This window comes from Gouania willdenowi, chromosome 19, assembly GCF_900634775.1.
Source record: "Gouania willdenowi chromosome 19, fGouWil2.1, whole genome shotgun sequence".
Taxonomy (NCBI): Eukaryota; Metazoa; Chordata; class Actinopteri; order Blenniiformes; family Gobiesocidae; genus Gouania; species Gouania willdenowi.
The window spans coordinates 24607021-24630343 of NC_041062.1; the positions used below are offsets into that span (position 1 = coordinate 24607021).

Genomic DNA, 23323 nt, shown 5'->3' on the forward strand with positions numbered 1-23323 from the left:
AAAATGACAGTGAAATACACAAAACGATAAAGAAAACACACAAAATGACAGTGAAATACACAAAACGATAAAGAAAACACACAAAATGACAGTGAAATACACAAAACGATAAAGAAAACACACAAAATGACAGTGAAATACACAAAACGATAAAGAAAACACACAAAATGACAGTGAAATACACAAAACGACAAAGAAAACACACAAAATGACAGTGAAATACACAAAACGACAAAGAAAACACACAAAATGACAGTTAAATACACAAAACGATTTCCTGTGTTTATTCTCAGGTTGTTCAGTTGTAACGCTAAACGCTGATTCTAGATTGTAGATTGTGGTTCTGCCAGTTTTACGGCTTGTCAGGTACTCATACACCCCCAGACTACATTCTCAAACCAACAAAAGGAACATTGTGTTTCCTTCACATTTACACATTATAAAGAAAGGAAAGCACACTGTGTTCAGTACTTCCATGGTTCAGAAATGGCTTTTAAAATCATTGTTTTCTTATACTTTATTGCTGTAGTGTCGACCCTCGTGCTTTTTTTTCTGTCATCGGATTACTTTTACACACAAAGCATCCGGTAAGTATAAAGACTGGATAATGGAGTCCATCCCTTGTTCTGCTGTGTACATTTATATATTTTCTTTGTCCAGTATGCACGGACAGAGTGAGCGCTGGTTTAAAAGGTTTCTAAGTTGGTCTGACAGACAGGCTCTGAATCCATTCCTCTATAATAAATCAACTCGTCATGTGAGAGTCAGACCTGAAACGCCAATGCCTGTCATGTCCAGAAAGACCTTCAGAAGCATTCCTCACTGGGACTTTGAAGACGTTTATATCCAGGATTCTCCACCACGACCAGCAGTAAGTATGTTCTTTAGCATTAGCAACACTTTTTAATAAGAAGCTGATAAACATGCACAAATTAAACATTTTCCTATTAAGTGAATAAAGAATACCAATGAAACATAAACTAAATGTAATAACTATGGAAGCAGATTAGGGCCAATGTTGACGGAGAAAATCATTTTGGCCAAATCAAGAATAAAGTCAAAAAGACGAGATTAAAGTTGAAATTCCGAAAATAAATTAAAAACACAATATCATGATACAAGTCAAAGGTTTGCTAATAAAGTCAAATCATTTTTGTGTGTTTAGCTGTCATTTTCTGTGTTTTTGCACTGCTTTTTCTTGTCCTATTGTGTCATTTTCTGTCACAATGTGTTTTGAAATCATTTTTGTGTATTTTCTTTGTTGCTTTGTGTATTCAGCTGTTATTGATATCAGTAAAAAACGACCAAAGCAACAAGAGGCAAAAAGCCAGTTTGTTATCTTATTTTAATACTTTTTCTTTATATACCATCTATCTATCTATCTATCTACTGTATTTATCTATCTATCTATCTATCTATCTATCTATCTATCTATCTATCTATCTATCTATCTATCTATCTATCTATCTATCTATCTATCTATCTATCTATCTACTGTATTTATCTATCTATCTATCTATCTATCTATCTATCTATCTATCTATCTATCTATCTATCTATCTATCTATCTATCTATCTATCTATCTACTGTATTTATCTATCTATCTATCTATCTATCTATCTATCTATCTATCTATCTATCTATCTATCTACTGTATCTATCTATCTATCTATCTATCTATCTATCTATCTATCTATCTATCTATCTATCTATCTATCTATCTATCTATCATCAGACGTGTTCCCACTCAGAGGACGAAGAGTTTAGGAAGTTGTTTCTACCCAACATACGTCTGTATCTGCACAAAAACAACATCAATGTCAGCGAGTGGAACCGACTCTCTCACTTTAACAGTCCCTTTGGATTCATGGGAGAAAAGTATGAAGGTAGGTGTTGTTTTGTCCAACGCTGTCCATTTAAGAGTTAAACTTGTTCTGTTATTGTCCAGCTCAAATGTGCTGTTGGTTAATATTGGAAATAGGAAATTACACGTTAGACAACAGCAGGTATCGGAAAACCTGTTATCAAACTTAAAATTGGATCATTGCAACATTAGTTAAAGGATTTCTTGAAAGTCATCTTTTTTGAGGCTCTACACATGCCACGCCCCTGAACTCTGACACAATTACAGTTGCTGTGATCTGAGGTATTTACAGAGCTCCACCCATTTTAAATAAGTAGAGAGGAAAGCAGAGAGAACTCTCCAGAGGTGTGTTCCATAAAGGAGGTTTAACAAACTCTGAGTCTATCCATAAACTCTGGGTCAACATACCCAGTGATGGGAAACTCTGTGTATCTGATTCCATTACAGCTGGTATGAAGTGGGTTAATCAACCCTGAGTATGTAAACCTTGGGGTTAATTACGTGCACGAGCGCAATAAAAAGCCATCATCAATGGATCAGAGATTTACTCGAGCTGCCATGACAACCAAACGGAAGAGAGTGATTTATTCACCCTGATGGTGAAATAAGCCGGTGTTTGAGGAATATGAGCCTATTCTAAAGGTGTGTTCAGTCTTCAGTGACTATAGTTGCTTAAATCACCCTTAATTAGTCACACTTTTTGGTCACTTCATCACTTTATTGCTTCAGTGACGTGACGAGCGGTGAATAATATGAATAAAATGTGTCTGAGGAGGCGTGTCAGCAGCATAGGATGTCTGCATAGAGAGCCCTCCTGTTACACTGGATATAAAGACAGTAAATGCTGCTTCATATCACATCATTTATATTGATTTTAATGTAATATTGTCGCCAGAGTCATCTCAACGTCCTAAAACATGTCATAAAAAATCCCTGAAGGGGGACACGAACCCGTGACCCATTCCAAGAGCAGCGTCACAATTCACTGCTCCATCATACCTTCATAGATGTATGATCTACAGATTTAACTGTATAACAATATGAAACAACAATCGAGCCTTAAAAGTGGATTTATTTAAATTATCATCTCCATCTTTATATTATCTACAGGTTTTTATTCAGTAAACTTTACTACAGACGTCAGTAGATGTTTTAATGTAGATCAACCTCTCAGTGTGTTTCACTTAATGATCTACATCTACAATGTTAGAAAGAAAATTACTGTTTGCACAAAAAAAAAAAAAAAACAAACAAAAATCAACACAACATTATTAATGATGTGAACACGTCTGTGGTGTGTGATGTTACTAATGTGTTTCAGAGAAAAGTGTTAAGGTTCATTAAAGTGTTCAGAAACAGTGTTCAGGTGGGCGGAGCCAGGTAGAAACCCAGGGTTTCTTTGATAAAACCTGCCAGTGACCAGGTTTAGTTCATGGACAATGTTGCCATGGTAACATACTCAGAGAAGAACATACCCTCAGAACTCTTCCAGTAAAATACATGTATTATATAATAAAATTATGATAAATTAAATAATGATGACTTTAAAATGCATTACAAGTTGTTCTCTATGAAGCTGGATCAGTAGATCCTGGATCAGTAGATCCTGGATCAGTAGATCCTGATATCTGAGCGTTAGCTTGATCTAACCAAACATTCTCTGTCAGAGAGCAGCTGTACTATGAAGCAGGATATAAACACGTTCATAAACACAGGTGATTTCAGCCTGGCTACATGCGGGCTCCAGTGACAGGGGGCGGAGTTAGCAATGTCAGACCAATCACAATCGCAGAGAAACTGTGGAGAGCAACTTACGTCACAATTGAGGAATAATTCACTATTATCTAAAAAAACTGTTAAATGATCTAAAAATCAGGCTGAATGTTTCACTCCAATAGAAAACAATGGATGTTTACAGGCAGTGGGGCCGTGTGACATCATCAATCACATGATTTCAAGATGGAGGAACACAGGCTCTAAAACTGTAAAGTAGTCCTATTTTTAAATGTCAATTACATGAATACGGTGCATAATAATGTGTTTTGTTAGACATATATCTACTAATAATTCAGAAGGTTTTAGGACACGTTTGTAAAAACAGTAGAGGATGCATTTAATGCTGTAATATAAACATGTGTTATATAATTACTATTAAATCATTCTTATTTGGTTTATAGAGCTAATGCCTGCGATCAAACTGATCCCAGAACCCAAAGAGCCGCTGCTGGTTCCCAAACCAGGCGGTGATGGTTGTATCCACTGTGCTGTGGTCGGAACAGGAGGAATCCTTAACGGCTCCAAAAAGGGCGCAGAGATTGACGCTCATGATTACATATTTAGGTAAGAAGAATCCCAGAGAAGGAACAACCATTCTGGTGGAGGGCACCGATTTGAGAATGCATGTGGCTATAACGGTCCCGGGGGGCGCAAGCCCCAGTGATATGGGACACTGCCACTGTAATAAATTGTACCTGTAGTGAATTTTAACTGGAAACTCTATCAAACCAGCAGCGCTTTAGTCTGGTTTTGTTCTTTTAAAGTCCCTCTATAATTATATACCTCCAAGATGGCGCCGTGGATGGTTGCCTCGGTACTGCGCTCTCTCATAGTTGTTGCATTTTTCTTTATTTTTGTAGTTTCTTGCTCCCCTTCTCTGGTTTCTTTCACCAGAGAAGAACTACTACACGTAGGATTGTTATTTTATTTAGTTTTGCACATATTAGTCTAGCTACTGTTTATATTTATGTTTATATATATATATATATATATATATATATATATATATATATATATATATATACCGGATCGACCAATGGACTAATAGAATTCAAATTACATGACTAGTAAAACTAAAGCTTTACTAGTTTTACTACTATATCGACTAGTAACACAAAATCATCTCCTAGTAGCAGATTGTGCTTCACTAGTACGGTCTATTTGAACACTTGAATGAGGTTGAACTAAAGCGAGGTTCCTGTTCCTGGTTGTAAATAAAGCTTCAAAATGTTTAAAGAAAAGTCATATGAAACTTTAAAGGTGACAGTAACAGTGGGAACATCAGGAAAGGACAGGACAGGACAGACATGGGCAACTAACGGCCCGGGTGTGTGTGGCCCCCCCAAAGTAAACGCACAAACTGACAGAAAAATACATAAAACAACAGCAAGAATACAACATTACAGAGAAAATACAGTAAAAGACAAGAAAAACACAGAAAATACTGCATAAACACACAAAACTATACAACAATTAACAAACGACAACAGAAACACACAAAATGACACAATTACAGTAAATGGTAAAAGTGCACAAAAAGAAAATGAAAAAGTGACAACACAAATACACAATATGACTCCATAAGACACATTTTACAGGGAAAAACACACAAAAAGACAATGTGACTGATAACAAGCAAAACAACAATAAACTATTTATAGTTTTTTGTGTTAATGCACGGATAGGTTGATATCCTAAATGCTGACATGAATGTACATAATGTGTAATCAAACACACATGTAGGATCTTTATCCTAACATGGATCAAGGATCAGTCTTTGTCTTCATGCAAACCTGTGTATTCCATTTCTCCTCATGCCTCTGCCACTTTACATTTGATCAGATCTTAGAGGAACTTTAAAGGAACATCCTCACTTGGTTCAATCTCAGCTGCAAAAGACAAATAATAAACAAACCCCAAAGTTTTTCTGAGCAGTGTATTATAGAAAGGTGGACAAAAACAATCCACATCATCTCCTTGTGTGTTTATTTCTTTCTTCAGGATGAATGGTGCGATCACGAAGGGTTTTGAAGTAGACGTTGGAAGTCGTACATCGGTCTACGTTCACACGGCTCACGCCATCACTTCATCATCAGCGAGTCTCAAAAAGTTTGGCTACACAGGCCCCCCCAGTGATGAGGTAACGCAGGCTGGTGTGTGAGATTTGGTTTTTAGTTCAGAATCATTTCACCAAATGTAACGTCTCGTCTTTCCTTCTCCAGGGAATAAAGTTTGTGATGATTCCTGAAGGGTTCAGAGACTACAGATGGCTGGGGGGTCTCCTGAGTAGAACGAAGATTCCTGCTCCTGGTCACTATAAAAACAAAGAGTAAAAATCACATCTATAATGTTTGAGCTATAGAGCAGTGGTTCTCCACCTTTTCAGCTCGCGACCCCCAAAATAAAGGCCCCAGAGACCAGGGACCCCCACCAGGGGTGGACTTGCCATCTGTCGAGTCAAAGTGGTCCGGTCCACTACTTTTTTGTTTTTTTGCCGAAAATGGCAAAAACGTGGCAAGAAAACAGTGAAAAGTGACTAAAAGGGGTAAAAGCGGTCAACAGTAGCCAAAAAATGGGCAAAAAAGAGGAACCAAGAGGTATGTAATGGCAAAGGGTAGCTTTAATGAGCAACATGTGGCAAACAACAGTGGAAAAGGGCAAAAATGTGCAACAAAAAGAGGCAAAATGTAGGGGAAAAGGGAAAGAAGTAGTAGTTATTGGGATAAATGTAACTTATTTGGATGAAAAGTGGGCAAAACAACTCAAGGAATCACAAATATTGGATAAAAGTTAAAAAAGGAACTTGCAAAAATGGACAAAAACTAGGAAAAAAAGGAATAATTATTGGCAAAAGGAGCTAAAATCTGAAAAAAGTGTCAGAACTTTTTGAAAAGGGGCAAAAAATGACCAAAGGAAATAATGGGCACGACAAATGGTAAATGTGGTTAAATTGGCAAAAAAATAAGCATGAAATACAGTGAAAAGAGTTTAAAAGTGACAATAATGAGAACGTATGTGACATTAAGTGGAAAAGTGATGGAAAGGGTTTATAAGTGTTGAACATGTGTTGAAAGTGGAAAAAAATGTGCAGAAAAATCATTGACATTTTATGCATAAGTGTAGTAATGTAATGAGTAAAAAAAAATGCATTAAAAGGAGAAAAAAATATGGCAAGAAAACGTGATGAAATAGGTTAAAATATGGCAGGTTTGGTGTAGTTGCAGAAAAATGGTAAAAAATAAGCAAAAATGGACGTAAATTGTTAAAAAAAATATTCTTAGATTCTTGAATCTGTCTGGCGACCGCCTCCCAGTGTCTCGTGACCCCAAATAAAGTCCTGACCCTAAGATTGAGAACCCTTAACCTAGAGCAGTGGTTATACTCTTATATTAGTGTCTTTGGGATCATTTTTCATACCTTAAACTGACAATAACTGCAATTAAAAAGCTTCTCGGAATACGACCAAATCTACCTGTGGAATCTTATTAAACTACTCCATGTATTTGTGTTTAACAAATACATATCTATACAGTAATTTAAACCATGTCAATGTAAATAATGTGTTGTTATCTAATTTATTTCCATCCAGGCCATGGAAATTCTACTCAGGCCAGTTCAATGAAAGTCGTTTCTACGTTCTACACCAGGACTTTCTGAGATACATCAGGAACAGGTCAGCTCTATCGTACCCTTATATAACTACACAATAGTAACTGGATTAACACTTCATCACTACACACATTCATATGTACAGCAAACACACAGAGGTATTAGGTTATTATTAGAGGGTTAATGTACTGTATAATGTCACATGTAAATGTAGAGCCTACAATTTTCTGTTCCAAAATTTCCCATAATTCCATTTCATCATCTTTCCCTCATAAGATGTTATTAAAATTCCTGGGCTTAATATGACTAATAGAGTTAATATAGTCAATAATTACCTCCCCAAAGGAGGTCATATTTTGTTTATTTGTTTGTCTGTAAACGGGATTACGTCAAAACTAATAGATTTTAACAACATCTGAATCAAACATAGTCCTTAGGGCCTTTGTAGATTCCATGAATTACATTTTGAGGGAATCTGGATCAATAAACTGATTCTGGATCTCTCATCATTGGTGAAATTTCACAAGTTAATATCTCGGCACGTAAATGATCGTAAAATGAGGAAAAAAGTAAACAATGGGACATTTATTAACAAACCGCTGCACAATAAGTGCCACTTTTGGCTTTTTCTCCTTTAAAGGACAGGACGTGTGAGTGAGTTCTATAGTGTGTCTTGTTTAGATGAAGGTCAGGGTTATATCTCACTCAGTGGTCATCTAACTGAGCTTCACATGTTCTGAAAAGTAGAGAAAGCAGCGACTCCGAAAACTAGTATTTTATTACAAAATAAGATATATACATATACATATACATATACATCGAGAATTTTCTAAATCGCCAAAATAAAAATATCTCGAATAAATGTGTTGCAAGCCTTTAAAGTGTGAATGATCCTGGTACCATGATCAGGATCATTGATCCAGATAATTGATCATATCTGAAAAAGAGTAGTGTTGGAACATGGCAGAGGTTTGACTCTGTGTGTGATCTAGTTTCATATTTCTACACAGCAGAAATGCACTGAAACGAGATCACACAAGATTTGACATGTGTTTGCTAACTTGCTAAAGCTAACATTAAACCAAACATTTTAATATAGAAATATGTAGAAATGTGTAATATTGTTTTAAAACATGTTGTTGAGGGTTCAGTCCTTGTCATATCGCTATTTCCATTTCAGAAGGTGAAGTGAGTCCCATCATCTTATGTTACATCACAAAATTCACTGTATAATGATTTTTCTACAGTGATACACATTCCTTTAGCCTCATTCAAAGGGACAAAGATGAAAAAGTTCTGTTTCCTCCCTCCATTGTTATTCTACATTTTATAAAAAGTCAGCTCCAAACGGGCCAGTTGGATTTTTCTCACGTTATGACATCATAAGGTTGAAACTCCTCCTCTTGACAATCCTGGCTCCTCCTACCCAATAAGAATGTGAGCCCCTCCCTCTCAAACTACCTCACAGCTAAAACAAACACTGTGGATAGAAAATATATTATACTTTTTTGTCATATATTGTATGTAAAGCTACATACACTAAATGTGTTCTCTGCATTTAACCCCTCCCTGAGGAGCTGTGGGCAGCCAGGGTGTAGCACCCAGGGAGGGGTTAGAGTTAATGCAAGGGACTGATCAACATCCCACAGTGATGGACCAGGGAGATTAGAACCATTGAGCCTGATTACAAGCCTGATCCCTTAAATACTAGTCCCTTTATCCACAGATTATATATTTAAATTCACTATATAGATAATCCAGTATATATATATATATATGTCGATAATCTAGTATATAGATAATCCAGAGCGCAGTGAGTGCTCACAATCAGTTCCATTTTTAGTAGCCGTTATATCGCCTTGTATCTTCTTTGACATGATCTCACGTTTGTGAAACAAGACAAATGATTATCATCTTAAATGGACTATTCCTGTGGTTAGTAGAAAGTGATTTAGCAGCTTCACACTCCGCTGAGTGTTTGAAACAGCTGACTGACTGATGCAGCTGATGTGATAAACACACACCCTGATGCAGCGTTTGTTGGACTCACAATCACAATAGCCTCTTAAATATCCATGTGTTTTACTGTAATGTGCAGTTTCTCTGGCTGAAAACAATAACAATATTGTGGATAGCAAAAGAAAATCGCTATGGTAATAAAGCCTGAAGTCTGCGTCTACAGACACGCCCACTCATGCATATTCATGAAGGCCCCAAAACAGCCTATTTTTAGAAGTGTCATTAAAGTGACTTTTCAGAGGATAAAACTCCAAAAAACAGGCGAGTTTGTGAAAATAAACCTCAAATACTATGTTGCTGGAGTTCTTAGAACAAATGGAGATAGAAAATAGAAAATAGCAGAATCCTGGACCTTTAACACACATTTACCCCAAATAAATTCTAACACAAACACATCTAGACATTAAGAATGAGGTCAAGAGAGTTTTTATTGTTTTAAATTGACTGACATTGTTTAGCTTGATGTTTACAATCAAGGTCATTGTTGATGGAAAAATGCATTTTTTTTATTTTTATTCGATATTATTTCATTGTGTACAGGTTCCTGAATTCTGTTAATCTGAACCGTCGTTTTTGGGCCATAGTCAGACCAACCAATGGAGCGTTCACCATCTTCCTGGCTCTGCACACATGTGACACAGTAAGTGTTGCTGATGAGCTGTTTCACCTAAAGCACTGACATCTGATGCCACCAAACCAACCAGTCTGTCCTTTTAATAACATTCATTATATAATTATACAGCAGGGTGTCACGGAAAATTTGCGGTTGATCTCATTAGGAGACATGATTTATTGCTCTGGTTGAATGATGGAGTCCAGGCGAGGCATTGATGATTTAATAAAAAAGGTTTATTATAAAACTAAATAAAAAAGAGTACAAAGATGGACAAAATTAGTGACCGCCCCGGGCGGACGTCCGATGATCGAGTGGCCCACAGTTCTAACTCATCACGTATATTCCCCCTCAGTCCCCCTCCCTCCTCCCCCCAGGAGATAAAGAGGACAGAGAGGAGGAGGTGAGGGAAGAGAGTGAAAAGAGACAGTTTCTTCTTTGGGTCAAAACAACTCCTGATTGTCGTGAGTGTTGGAGGTGTGTGCGTGTATGGTGTTTGTGTGTATGAATGGATGTGTATTGGGTGTGTATGTGTGACTATGTGAGTGTGTGTAGGCATGTGAGTGTGTGATGCCTCCGTGTCTGAGGGATAAGATGTGTTTTGGGAAGCTGACCTCGAGAAGAGAGCAGAAAACAAGAGACAGCAGAAATGAAAAGTCTCAACTTAAAGCCTTAAAAAGAATAAGGTCTATGAGTAAATATGTTAATAAACATAACTAACAATTTTTGCCCTGACAAGGGTAAAGGGAGCGCCTGCAGAACCACAAAGTTTGTCTTTCTAACACAAAGAAAAGTATTTTGTTGTTGTTCTACAACATCATGAATGCAAATTTAACACAAAACCAACCCGTACAGTAAAGGGAGAACAGGGACATAAATGATTCTCTTATATATATTATTTTTTACCATTCTCAATAATATAGTGAGCAAAAATGTGCTAAATTAATGTTGTTACTGGTTTCAACAGCTGAGAAACTAAATCTGACAACAGCAAAGAGTTATCTGTTATCTGAAATGTTCCAAATATTTGTTTCTTTGACATAGTCAATATCCTTAAATTAATTCTCCTTATATATCTGCCATATCAACCCTTATTTTCGGGGCCTATTTACTGGGACAAGGACCAAAAGTTTGTCGTATTTTGACCAAATCTTTATGTAACAAGCCTGTCTTTCCATCTGTGCTACACGAGCATCTATACAACTACAGGAAACATCGTCAAAGTCCAAAGGTCTCAATTACTGCCAAAAATGCTAATATTGCCAAAAGAATGATTATCAGACACAGAGCGAAGCTACAATGGCCTCATGTAAAGGATTTTAAATATCAACGAGTGGTGAAATAACACAAACGGTTGGGTCTAAAATAAAAATGAAGAAATCTCGTGAATACAAACTGTTTTATATTCCAATAAAGAGTAACATTTATACTATAGATTAAAACAAAGAACAGATTTTTTCTTACATTCCCAAATGTAGTTATAAGCCAATGAAAATAGCGAAAAAAGTATTTTCTTTATATTTCCAGAGCGTGTCACCCAAGAACCAATGCATATCTGTGACTAATCATTAGTGATGTGAACAGTCTATGTTCATAGCTCTAAGCTGATCACATTACAGGGAGCTGAGACATATGCTAAGTAGTTTACTGAAGACCCAAACATGTTCCAGACCCAAACACACACTGACTTTGTGACTATTTAGAGGAGCTGACATGTCCACCAGATAGGATGTATAGCAGATCTATTTCTATATTCTGAGAGAGTAGGTGGAGCTTATTATTATACCATATTTACCTTTCTATGTGATGGAGTTCCTGACATATTGGAAGATGAAAATGGAAGAAAAATAAGGACCCATACCCCCCTTCACTAAATTGTCCATATCTCAGAAGGAATTTAATAAGATACAGGATGATGGTCTACCTGCTGGGCATTGCTGCCTAACGCACCTCCACCGGTGCTTCCCTTGCATGTGTGTTAATCTGAACACCACACTGGGCGTAAATGGGTCATCAGCTGGGGACCACCAGTCATAGATGTTTCGCTCCTTTAACCCCAGTACATCTCCTGGTGGCGGAGCGATGGCAGGGATCTCTCCGTGCCACCCCCTACTGATGCCCTAGGTGTTATCAGCTCCCCAACTCTTGTGCTTCCTCCTCAGCCATAGCCAAAAGCTGGCCCTTTCCACCTCTTCCGCCAGTTCTTTAATGGCTTTTCGACACCCTGCTCCTGTGCCTCCCATATTGCGCAGTAGGCGAACCATTGAGGACCCGACGAAGTCCCTGCATCCCACTTCGACGAGGCACATGATGGCTTTCCAGCCAGCCTCCCTGCAGTCTTCGACCAGGTCTGCGTACTTAGACCGCTTCCGCTCGTTGGCAGCCTCCATACCCTCCTCCCAAGGAACAGTTAGCTCCACCAACATAATGGTCTTACGTGGCTCTGACCACATGACCAAGTCTGGCCTGAGCGATGTTTCTGCTACCTCCCTGGGGAACTGGAGCTGCCTCCCCAGGTCGACCCTCATGGACCACTCGCTGCCAGGTGTGATGACTCTTGACATACTTCTCTGGCGAGGAGAATTGACATTTTCTCCGGCCCTTGCGAACAGGATGGGTTGTCTCGCTGGAGCCGAAGGACTACTGTTAGCCTCCTGTCTGTATAACTCTGCCACCTCTGCCAACTTCCTCAACACCAGATCATGTCGCCACCTGTAGCGGCCTTGGAACAATGCTATCTTGCAGCCCGACAGGATATGCTGGAGGCTTGCATTGCTGGTACTACAAAGGGGACAGGTCTCTTCAGCACCAAACCACTGGTGGAGGTTTCTGGGACAAGGTAGGGTGTCATAGGTGGATCTGATTAGGAAGCTGAGCCTGGCTTGGGGGATCTTCCACAGGTCAGACCATGACAAGGACCTGTCTGTGACACCTTCCCATGACATCCAGCCTCCCTGCCGGCTTTGCGACACCGCTTTGATATTAAGGCGCTCCTGCTCGGTCTTCGTCACTTCTGCCACCACCATGGCTCTCCGCTCTTCTTTGGAGGCTTTTGACCAGAAGCGGGGGATCTCACTCCTCCCAAGGCTTGCTCGTCCCTCCTGGACTCTGCCAACTACCTCGCGATGTTTCAGCCTGCTGATTGCCATGGCAACCTCTTCCTGGGCTTTCCACTTCCTCCCTGTTCGTATCTGGGAGCCAGCTGCTCTCACCAGTGGGTCATTGGATTCCCTCAGTTCCAGCACCAGCTGAGCCTTCTCTTGGTGGTGATGGTGGTGATGTCATCCATGTAGCCTCTCACTGGTGGTAGCCTTTGACCTGATGGTAGCTTCATTCCACCGACCATCTTCCTTGCCCCTATTAGAATGATCTCGAAGGTTGCGACAAACAGGATGGGCGAGATCGAACATCCCATGGCAATGCCTACTTCCAGTTGTTGCCAGCCTGCAGTGAAGTCTTGATGGGTGCAGCACATCTTAGGGTCTCCAAAGTACTTGGCGACCAGGGCACGTATGCAGGCAGAAATATGGAAGAAGTCCAAGGTATACTCGATGAGTTGGTGGGGGACGGATCCGTATGCGTTGGCAAGGTCCAGCCACACCACATGTAGATCACTTCTCTCTCTTTTTGCTCTCTGGATCTGCTCCCAAATGATTGCAGAGTGTCCCACGCACCCTGGGAAACCTGGAACGCCGGCCTTCTGGCAGCTGGTGTCAATATACCCATTGATTATCAGATAGGTGGTCAACCTCTTGGCCAGGATTGAGAAGAAGATCTTCCCTTCTACATTCAGGAGCGCGATACTCCTGAACTGGTCAATGGTGGTGGAGTTTGCCTCCTTCGGGATGAGAACTGTAACAGCCCTTTGCCACTCTGAAGGGATGACTTGGTTTTTCCAGGTCACTCTCAGGAGGTTCCACAGATGCTTCTGGATCCCTGGGCAGTATTTGTACAGTTTGTAAGGTATCCCATTGGGGCCTGGCGCTGAGGCTGCTCTTGCTTTCCGGACAACTTCTGCTACCTCACTGAGTTTCGGGAGAGCAGTATTGAACAGGAAGGATGGGGGGGCTGGGCGAGGAACAAACCCTGGGGATCCCAGGGGAGTAGCCTTTGCTGAGTCACTGTACTGCTCCCTGATCTGAGTCTCCAGCTCAGACTGTGTAATCTCTAGCTTCCCGCTTCTCTTGTCCTCCAGTAGCTGTCTCGCATGCTTGAAGGAATTTTTGAAGAAGTCGCTCCTCTCCTTCTCTTTACGCCTTCTGCATTTGCAGAAGCACTCTGCCCTCCGTAGGCTTGCAAGTTTCTTGTTCGCTTCCTCCCACAGTGGCTTCAGGCCCTCCTTCTCTTCTTTGCTTGCCAAAGCAAAGAATGAATCCAGTCAAACTAAAACTTTACAGTGTTAATTATTACGGAACAATTGGTAAACAAGTTTGGATGAACTACGACCGGGCCCGCGGAACGTCTCTGCACCGAATAGCACGTACCACGCTACCAAGAATTTAGTCAAATAACTCAGTTCCACAGAGTAAAAAAATGGGGCCCCCTGGTGCCCCCGTGGCACATACGGTGTAAAGGGCCCCATTCATATATTGGTATGTGTCAATAATTCGGTACCACCAACTGTTGCAATATTTACTCACAAATAAATGAGAAAACAACTTTAATGGAAATTGCTCGGGTCCCTAATCGATTTGTGCAACGCATAATCATAATCTACATTGAATTATCTTTGAAACGATATAACATGACTATGTTCCCATAAATTTGGACATTACTGGTAATGGGGGGTGGGCCCTCAGGCCCCATTTCAAAAAAAGGGCTCTGAGCATCTCATACTCATTCATAGAGTATTCATACCAAACTGCATTCCGATCTAACAAGAACTAACAAAGAAACTAACGAAGAAAAATGGGGCCCTCTGGCACTTCTGTGACACGTAAGGGGTAATGGGCCCCATTTATATATTGGTATGTGCCAATGATTCGGTACCACCAACCATCGTAACATTTGACTCGCAAATAAATGACAAATCGACTTACGTTTTTTTCTTCTTTTGGGGCCCCTTGGGACCCAAATCAAAAATCGGGCTCCGAGCATTGATGCGTACACATCTATAGATTATATCTACCAAATATCAGCCCGATCCATTCATGAATAACAGAAGAGTAGTGATTTTAACTACAGTAATGTACACAACAACAACTAGAAGAACAAAGTGAGGGCGTTTTGAGTCTGGTAGCTCAGCCTCATGATCTCAGAACTGAAGTTCGTGGAGCATTTGTTGAAATGACATGGAACAACCCAACAGCTATTTTTTCCTTCCTAAAATATCATATGGTATCATTATCGTATCGTGAACTCCATGTATCGTCCCATCCCTACTTTTGTGTCTACAACCACTACTATCAAAAATCTTGATTATTGTTATTAGTAGCTTTATGAACAGTTTGTAGCATTCTAACATTATAAAAGTGGTGTTAGCTTGTTGGTTTTCAAACGCTATGAAGAGAACTGTAATTATGTTTTCTCTTCTATAGGTGAGTGTCTACGGCTTCATGACGGAGGACTACGGGAACTACTCCAACTATTACTATCATAAACACAAATCCAAGGTGATTTTTTATGCTAACCATGACTACAAACTGGAGAAGAAAACATGGAAGGACTTTCACGAGAGAAAAATATTGAAACTTTTTGAACGTGATGAAACAAAACCAGAGATGAATAAGTAGTGTTGGTGTAACAACTCTATGGTTTCAGACGTATTTTAGTTAAAGGAAACTATACGTTCATGTGAAGTATTCAATAGATGATTTGTGCATATTTTGACATTGATATTTTTGGATCCCTTTGGACACTACAATGTAAATAGTATTTTATATAAATTAATCTAAATATATCAGTAGATGTCCAAATAATTTTGTATGGTTTCTCTCGAGTTTAAGTTAGAGTCAAAATTCCTTTTTTTCCTACACGATGTTTAAAAAATGTGAATAAAATTGCTAACAACTCAAAACTTTCCTCTTCTGGTTTTTATTTCTGTATACAATAATTGGAACAGGAAGTATGAAGCTTCTGCAACACTTTTCAGTTTAAAAAAAAAAAATCCTTTATATCCATTTTTCAGCATTAAATATGTTAAAAAAAAGTTGTGGTGCACACGTCGACAAAAATGTATCAATAGTTTAAATATTTAAAAACTACTTGAAATGCAATTGTAGGAGATTTTTGTTCCCCATATTATGACTTTGGATATAATTTAAAGACAAGGAAGGGTCTGTTGGAACATGTGAGATTACTCACAGTAACAATAGAGCCTTTGTTAATCACAAATTTGGACATTTGGAAGTTCCCTCTCAGCCGTGTTCTCCTTTTTAATCAATGACTTTTTCATCTGCACTGCTTCTATAAATTTGGGGCCAGCGTTGTTGAAATAAATTACACAGATTTATTTAAATTGTGAATAATTTGAATTTACACAATAAAAATAAACAGACTGAATAAATGCCAGTGTCCATGATTGATCGGCAATAAAACACCAACACCGTGAAAAGCAGATGAAAACTAAAGGATTCGTTCACAGAGGATAAAAGTTGCTCACGAACTAAAGGAAAAGCTTGGCCCCCAAATGTTAAAGGGACCCTTTTGTTTTTACAAATGTGGCCTAAAATCTTTAAAATGAACTTATTAGTAGATCTATGTCTAACAAAAAAACATTACTATGCACCATAATCATTTCATTTCCTTTTAAAAATAGGACTACTTTACAGTTTTAGAGCCTGTGTTCCTCCATCTTGAGACCACATGATTGATGTCACACGGCCCCACTGCCTGTAAACATCTCATTGTTTTCTATTGGAGTAAAACATTCAGCCTGATTTTTAGATCAGTTCCGTGTTGTCTCTGGACTCTAAGCAGCCATGTGGAACCTCTCCCTCAGTGATAAAGGTTGTATGTTCAGAGAAAATTTAATATCACCTTTCTCACTAACTTCCTGCTTCATGTGAGCCTCCCTGCAACCATTCAGCATCGGAATTAGCCAAACGGACAGAGCTGTTGTTAGCAGCAGAAACGAGCCATGGCTGAGTAGTTAGGTCAGGGGTGGGGAAGCTCGAGGGCCTGAGACTTTTAGATGTGTCCCTGCTCCAACACACCCGAATCTAATGAATGGCTCGTTGTTATGCTTCTGCAGAGCTTGACAACACATTGGTTTCAACCAAACCAGTAAGAGAACCTTAAAATTGATCCTGAAACACAAGAGGAGCCAATGCAGCGATTTAAAAATATATTTATGTCAGACCATATCAATAATTATTGGTGAGTTTTTATTTTCGGACCAGAAGAAGAAAAAAAAGGCAGAATTGAAATACTTTTATTTTAAAAATAATCTTTAACATGTTAAACGAGATCAACACATTGATGGTAAAAACAAAAAAATCTCCATTAAATAAACAAAGTAAATAATCAATCAGTGGTTCAAAGGTAGTCGTGGTCCTGTGGGGGCTGTGGGAGGAGCTTAGGGACAGCAGCAGCCATCTGGTCCCTGATGTGATGACCACTGGTTTCCTGCTCTCCTGGTGTTGGTTGAGGATCCTGAAGGAGGGGGAGGGGGTCTCCATCAGGGACCATGTTCTCCTCCAGCTCTATGACATCATTGGTGGTGATGCAGATGTTGTGTAGGAACGCACAGCAGGCGATGATGTCGGGGACAAAGGCTGGGTTCACCTCCAGGGCTTTGATGAACGTGGACTTCCATCTGGCCTTCATTGATCTAAACGCTCTGGGGACCACTGAGCGGGCCCTGGAGTGGTGGCGGTTGAAACGCTCCTGGTTGGGTCCGTCCAGGGGCGGCTCGTACGGGGTGATGATGGTTATTGGTTGTTCCAGGCAGGGGTAGCAGCTGTCTGCCAGCAGACAGAACCCAGAAGGGGGGTAGGAGGCCTGGGTATAAATGGGACTGTTCCTCAGTACCGCAGCATCGGGGACCGACCCCGGGTAGCCCACAAACACGTCCAGGAACCGACCCGTGGCATCACAGATGGCCTGGAGCTGGATAGAGTAGAAGGACTGCTGGTTCAGGTATTCTTCCTGGTGCACGTTCCCTGGTGGGTTGATCCAGATGTGGCACCCGTCCAGAGCTCCAACTGTACGGTCAAACGCTGGACTGTGTCCCAGCCGACAGAACCCCTCACCAATGTTTGGCAGCTCATCTGGAGAAGGGAGGGACACCACGGCGCCCAGCTTTGCCTTGATCTCAGAGGCCATTTTGTGGATGGCCCGGTGCACGGTGGACTTAGGGACCCCGAAGGCACGGGCCACCACTGGGAGGGAGAGGCCGTGAGCCAGGCAGTACAAGAACATCAGGACCTGGAACTCCTGGCCATAACCGTGGTCCCTCGGGTTGTGGATCAGCTTCAGCAGCAGAGCCACAGACTGACGCGTGACGCTGAATTCCCTCTTCAGACAAGCCTCTGGGTTCCCGTAGAGCCTCAGGAGAGGAACCGCTGGGTTCAGCGTTGCGTACACCAATGGACCTCTCTAGGAAGACACCAGACACACGTGTTCATAGAAATATCACTTTGATCTGTAATAAGGGTGTAACAAAAAAACGATTCGCTGATGTTTTGCGATATTTCACAGCGCGATTATTGTATTAATCCAAAAAATGTCTGAATCGATTTTTTTCAATGAGCTTTTTTAACAAAAAAAACGTTTAATGTTGTTAACATCTGCATAACACGTAAACGCCCGGTCACTAGGTGTCAGTGAACATCAGACCTTGTTAACCTACGTCACTCCTCAATGCATTTTAGCTGGAAGTTGATTGCACTTTATCTATCCATATCTATCTATAAAAGCAAGGAATGTCTGTGTGCGTGTGTGTTTGTGGAGCGAATATCTCCCGGGCGCAGTATCTGATCGACCTGAAACTTTGTCAATGGCTTCCAAATTCCCCGAGTGTGTGCATCCGTTATTTTTGGAGTAATTTGGACAGAACTGAGAGGGCGTGGGGGTGGGCTCACCAGTGATTGAATAACAACATTGGAACATAAGGATGACATCATTGGAACATAAGGATGACATCATCACTGCAGAGGTAAAACCAATGTTCTAATATACCAATGTTCAAAAATGGGTGGAGTGTGGGGGTGGGTTCTCCAGTGATTAACTCTGGCTTGCATTGTTTTAGAACACTGATGATGTCATCAACAGTGATGTCCTCAGAGTTCCAATCAGAATGTTCTAACTGATGATGTCATGATAAACGTGAGTTAAACCGAATGGGACATGAGCCACATGCACTACTATTACTACTACTACTATTTTACGAATCACTTTTGGTTGTACCATGCCAAAAAATCGACGTGCAGAGAAAGATCGGGAACGTGAAGCAATGCACCAGGCACGTAATGCTGAGTCATCTGAAGTCCCAAATGTGCACCTGGCCAGCAATGCTGTGCGCGAGGCAAGACGGCGTACAGTAAAAACACCTCAGCAGCAGGAGGAACGCTTTAACGCTACATACAGTATGTACATCCAACCTTCAAACACATACTCATTTACAACTCTACTTAAGCCCCCACTATGTGAATACATACCTCCAACGGGCACTGTACTAGCCTATCTATAAAAGCAAGGAATCTCTGTGTGTTCCTCAAATATCTCTGTGAATCAGTCTCAGATTGACCTGAGACTTTCAACATGGCTGCTGCTTGGTTCAATGGTGTGCAACGTCAGATTTGTTTGGACTGCAATGAGACCGTTAATTAATTGTTTCATAAAATTGTCTTAAATGCAGCTTTGCAGAACAGCTCAATGCTGACAGGTAGTCATGGTAACTCAGGATAAGTTTTAAGTTGCATAAAATCTACAGGAGTGAGTGCACAATGGGCTTTTAAAAACGACTAAAATGGGTGAAATATCCTAAAAAAACACCCCATAAATATTGACCAGCAGGTGTCCTCAGTGAGCAATGTCTGTCAATGTCCTAAAGTGAGTAGTGATAATCATAAAAAATAATAAAATTAAAATAAAAATAGGCTGACACTATATACAGTGTGGCAAAAAAGTATTTAGTCAGTTCTCCCACTTAAATAGATGAGAGAGGCCTGTAATTTTCATCATAGGTAAACCTCAACTATAGAGACAAAATGAGATTGTAAGATTTTTAATGAATTTATTTGCAAATTATGGTGGAAAATATGTATTTGGTCAATAACAAAAGTTAATCTCAATACTTTGTAATGTACCCTTTGTTGGCAAAGACAGAGGGAAACGTTTTCTGTAAGTCACACACTGTTGCTGGTATTTTGGTCCATTCCTCCATGCAGATCTCCTCTAGAGCAGTGATGTTTTGGGGCTGTCGCTAGGCAACACAGACTTTCAACTCCCTCCAAAGATTTTCTATGGGGTTGAGATATGGAGACTGGCTAGGCCACTCCAGGACCTTGAAATGCTTCTCAGAAATGGTGTTCAGAAGTTGAGTCATTTAGTGTCTTTTTTGTGCTTTTTTGAGTAATTTTTTGTTGTTTTGTGTGCTTTCGGAGTAATTTTGTGTATTTTTGTTTTCCTTTTTGTTTAATTTTCTGTAATGTTCTATGTTTATTGGAATCAATGTCTGCTTTTATTTGCTTTTTTATGTATTCTACTGTCATTTTGCGTGTTTATTCGTGTCATTTTGTGTCTTATTGTTTTTTGTGTATTCTTCTGTTGTTTTGTGTAATTTTATGGAGTCATTTTTTATATTTTTGTTGCTTTGAGTAATTTTATGTTGTTTTGTATTTTTGGGCATGACTGCGTATTTGCGTTGTCTTTTTCATTTGTTTTTTTTTTTTTGTGATTTTGTATATTTATTGGAGTCATTTTGTGTCTCTTTTTGCTTTTTTGTGTATTCTTCTGTCGCTTCGCTTGTTTTTGTAATCTTTTTGTGTTTGTTTTTTTTCTTTCTAGTTTTTAGTGAATTCTTCTGTCGTATTTCTGGAGTCATTTTGTGTATTTGGTCAATAACAAAAGTTAATCTCAATACTTTGTAATGTACCCTTTGTTGGCAAAGACAGAGGGAAACGTTTTCTGTAAGTCACACACTGGTATTTTGGTCCATTCCTCCATGCAGATCTCCTCTAGAGCAGTGATGTTTTGGGGCTGTCGCTGGACAACACAGACTTTCAACTCCCTCCAAAGATTTTCTATGGGGTTGAGATATGGAAAAAAAAAAAAAAAAAAAAAAAAAAGAGATATGGAGACTGGCTAGGCCACTCCAGGACCTTGAAATGCTTCTCAGAAATGGTGTTCAGGTGGGCGGAGCCAGGTAGAAACCCAAGGTTTCTTTGATAAAACCTGCCAGCGACCAGGTTTAGTTTACAGACAATGTTGCCATGGTAACATACTCAGAGAAGAACATACCTTGCGTTGAGGAATGAGATACTCAGAGTTTCCCTCATTTGAGCCTGAACATACTCAGAGTTTGAACATAACCTACTTTATGGAATACCACTCTGCTCTACACACACAATAGGACTGTTTAGGATTTATTTCATCAGTTTTCTGGTCTCCTCCTGTTTTCATTCAGTCTGTGGATGTTTTAGCTGTGTAGGCGGTCTTAACAGTGTTACGGTCTAAATAGTATCCAGATAATCTGGTGACTGACTATGGACTGTGAGGAACAATTGATGTTAGAGTTTCTACGTAAAAAATTTATTTTGCACGTTTTAATACTGCTAGCCATTAACAGCAGCCGTCAACACACACAGAAGTTGATCGTAAGAAACGAGGAGCACCAGTAGATTCATTACACCACCTCTGGTTCCTTTAATCACATAACATGTGCATGTTTTACGTAATACGTTTTTGTTTTGATTTATTTATGTATTAACGTTTCAATTCATCATTATTGTGACTGATGCGTTGCTCTTTTTTTTTCCAAAAGTAAAAGTTCCCGCCCCCTGTTTGTGTGTACTCTCTGTGGTGAGATTAAAAGATGAAGTTCTCGTCCTAGTTTCTCGTAATTATCCAAATATCTCACAAACAGAACAAGATTTAATGTTAAAACAGAAAAAACGCTGCTTATATAGTTTTTGGTTTTTCTGTATTTATGTTTTGGTTTTAAGTCAGTAAAACAAAATAAACACTGTTTTTTTGGTTTTAAAACAGAATAACTATAGAACGAAGGGAACACGGATTATTATTACTATTATCATTATTATTATTATTATTATTTACCTCCTGCTGTTGCAGCCATGCCAACAAACGTTGAAGACGTTTCCGTCTCCTGGACGAAGCAGCAATCCTCGCTCCCTGCAGCCTGTGCCACAGTGCTACAGCCATGTGCAGGAGTGGTCTTTCCGTTGCCATGGCGACGAGTGCTTCCATTTTCCAGTGTAGTGAGGCTTTATACCCTGACCCCCCCTTCAGTTGAAGTGAATCACTCTGCGTTGGACCATCAAGTCCAGCTCAGCCTGTGATTATAGTCCAACCATCCTCACACTCCTGCAACAGAGAAAACTGGTTTAAATGCAAAGACTTTGGTCAATAATGAGCAAGTATATATTACTTATACAGTGATTATCAAATGTATTTTTTGAATCCAAGTCCCCCCTTTATGTCCAACTACACCATTTTGCTCAGATTTGTGAGAAAAACTTTTGTAGATCATAATGATGGAATAAATGAACAATAACACACATTTTTAAGAATCTCATTTTGTAAATAAGTGAATTATTCAGTATATTTTTCTCTTATTCTGTGTGTTTAAGTTGTCGTTTTGTGTCTTGCTGGTAATATTTAGTGTGATTATAATTTGTAACTAAAAATAAACATTATGAAACTCCATATTTTTATGTTTACATTTATTAATTTTCCTCCCTCTCTCTCTAAAGTAACCCCTGTAGCGCCATGTTATTGTATACACAATCTATTATCTCCTCTTCAACAAAATAAAAGCCTCATAATTATGAGTCTTTGTGACAAATATATATTTTTGTAATGTGTTCTTTCTTTCCCCTGGCTTTTCTTTATGTACCAAATGTTGTAGTATGTATCTTGTAATACATACTATAATTGAATAAATGAAAAAGAATAAATAAATAAATACAGTCAGTGCTAGTAGGCAGACATTAGCTGTGATGATTGTTACACCAATTAAAGCTAACTAGCATTAGCACAAACCATATTAGCATTCAGATACACACATAACATTATAAAACGGACATTTAGTCACTTACTTTAGATAAACACGCACATTACAGACAGATAGTGGTGAAACGAAAAACTCCTGTTACAGCTGCAGACGCACAACGATGACGTCATACCTTGGCGCCTCTATTTTACTACGGCAAGTGCGGAGGGCATAAAAGCTCAAGCGCTTTCTGACAGGAATGGTTGTTTTTTGTCTTCAGGAAACTTAACGTTTGCTATACTTTACATTTCTGTGTTTACACTACAT

The 23323-nt window shown here is 39.5% G+C and overlaps 2 protein-coding genes across 2 annotated transcripts; one reads left to right on the plus strand and one right to left on the minus strand.

Moving 5' to 3' along the window:
* Window positions 1-442: 442 nt before the first annotated feature.
* LOC114481902 (alpha-N-acetylgalactosaminide alpha-2,6-sialyltransferase 1-like) lies at window positions 443-15614 on the plus strand. Its single transcript, XM_028476967.1, has 9 exons — window positions 443-587; window positions 661-871; window positions 1737-1887; window positions 4043-4205; window positions 5643-5781; window positions 5864-5970; window positions 7231-7314; window positions 9810-9909; window positions 15420-15614. Exons 1-9 carry the CDS (start codon window positions 487-489, stop codon window positions 15612-15614), a joined length of 1251 nt encoding a protein of 416 aa, XP_028332768.1. The 5' UTR covers window positions 443-486.
* Window positions 15615-17238: 1624 nt separating this feature from the next.
* On the minus strand, window positions 17239-23208 carry LOC114481595 (putative nuclease HARBI1). The gene is made up of 3 exons (XM_028476547.1): window positions 23103-23208; window positions 22102-22368; window positions 17239-18420 (listed from the first exon to the last, which is right to left on the minus strand). Exons 2-3 carry the CDS (start codon window positions 22249-22251, stop codon window positions 17359-17361), a joined length of 1212 nt encoding a protein of 403 aa, XP_028332348.1. The 5' UTR covers window positions 22252-22368; window positions 23103-23208; the 3' UTR covers window positions 17239-17358.
* Window positions 23209-23323: the final 115 nt, after the last annotated feature.

Bases quoted from the DNA above. Each gene is read 5' to 3' on its own strand.
- LOC114481902 (XM_028476967.1), top strand. From the start codon at position 487: ATGGCTTTTAAAATCATTGTTTTCTTATACTTTATTGCTGTAGTGTCG. The intron at 872-1,736 runs GTAAGTATGTTC...ATCTATCATCAG, and splicing joins ATTCTCCACCACGACCAGCA to ACGTGTTCCCACTCAGAGGA. The intron at 9,910-15,419 runs GTAAGTGTTGCT...TCTCTTCTATAG, and splicing joins CTCTGCACACATGTGACACA to GTGAGTGTCTACGGCTTCAT.
- LOC114481595 (XM_028476547.1), bottom strand. From the start codon at position 22,251: ATGGAAGCACTCGTCGCCATGGCAACGGAAAGACCACTCCTGCACATG. The intron at 18,421-22,101 runs GTAAATAATAAT...GTGTCTTCCTAG, and splicing joins CATGGCTGCAACAGCAGGAG to AGAGGTCCATTGGTGTACGC.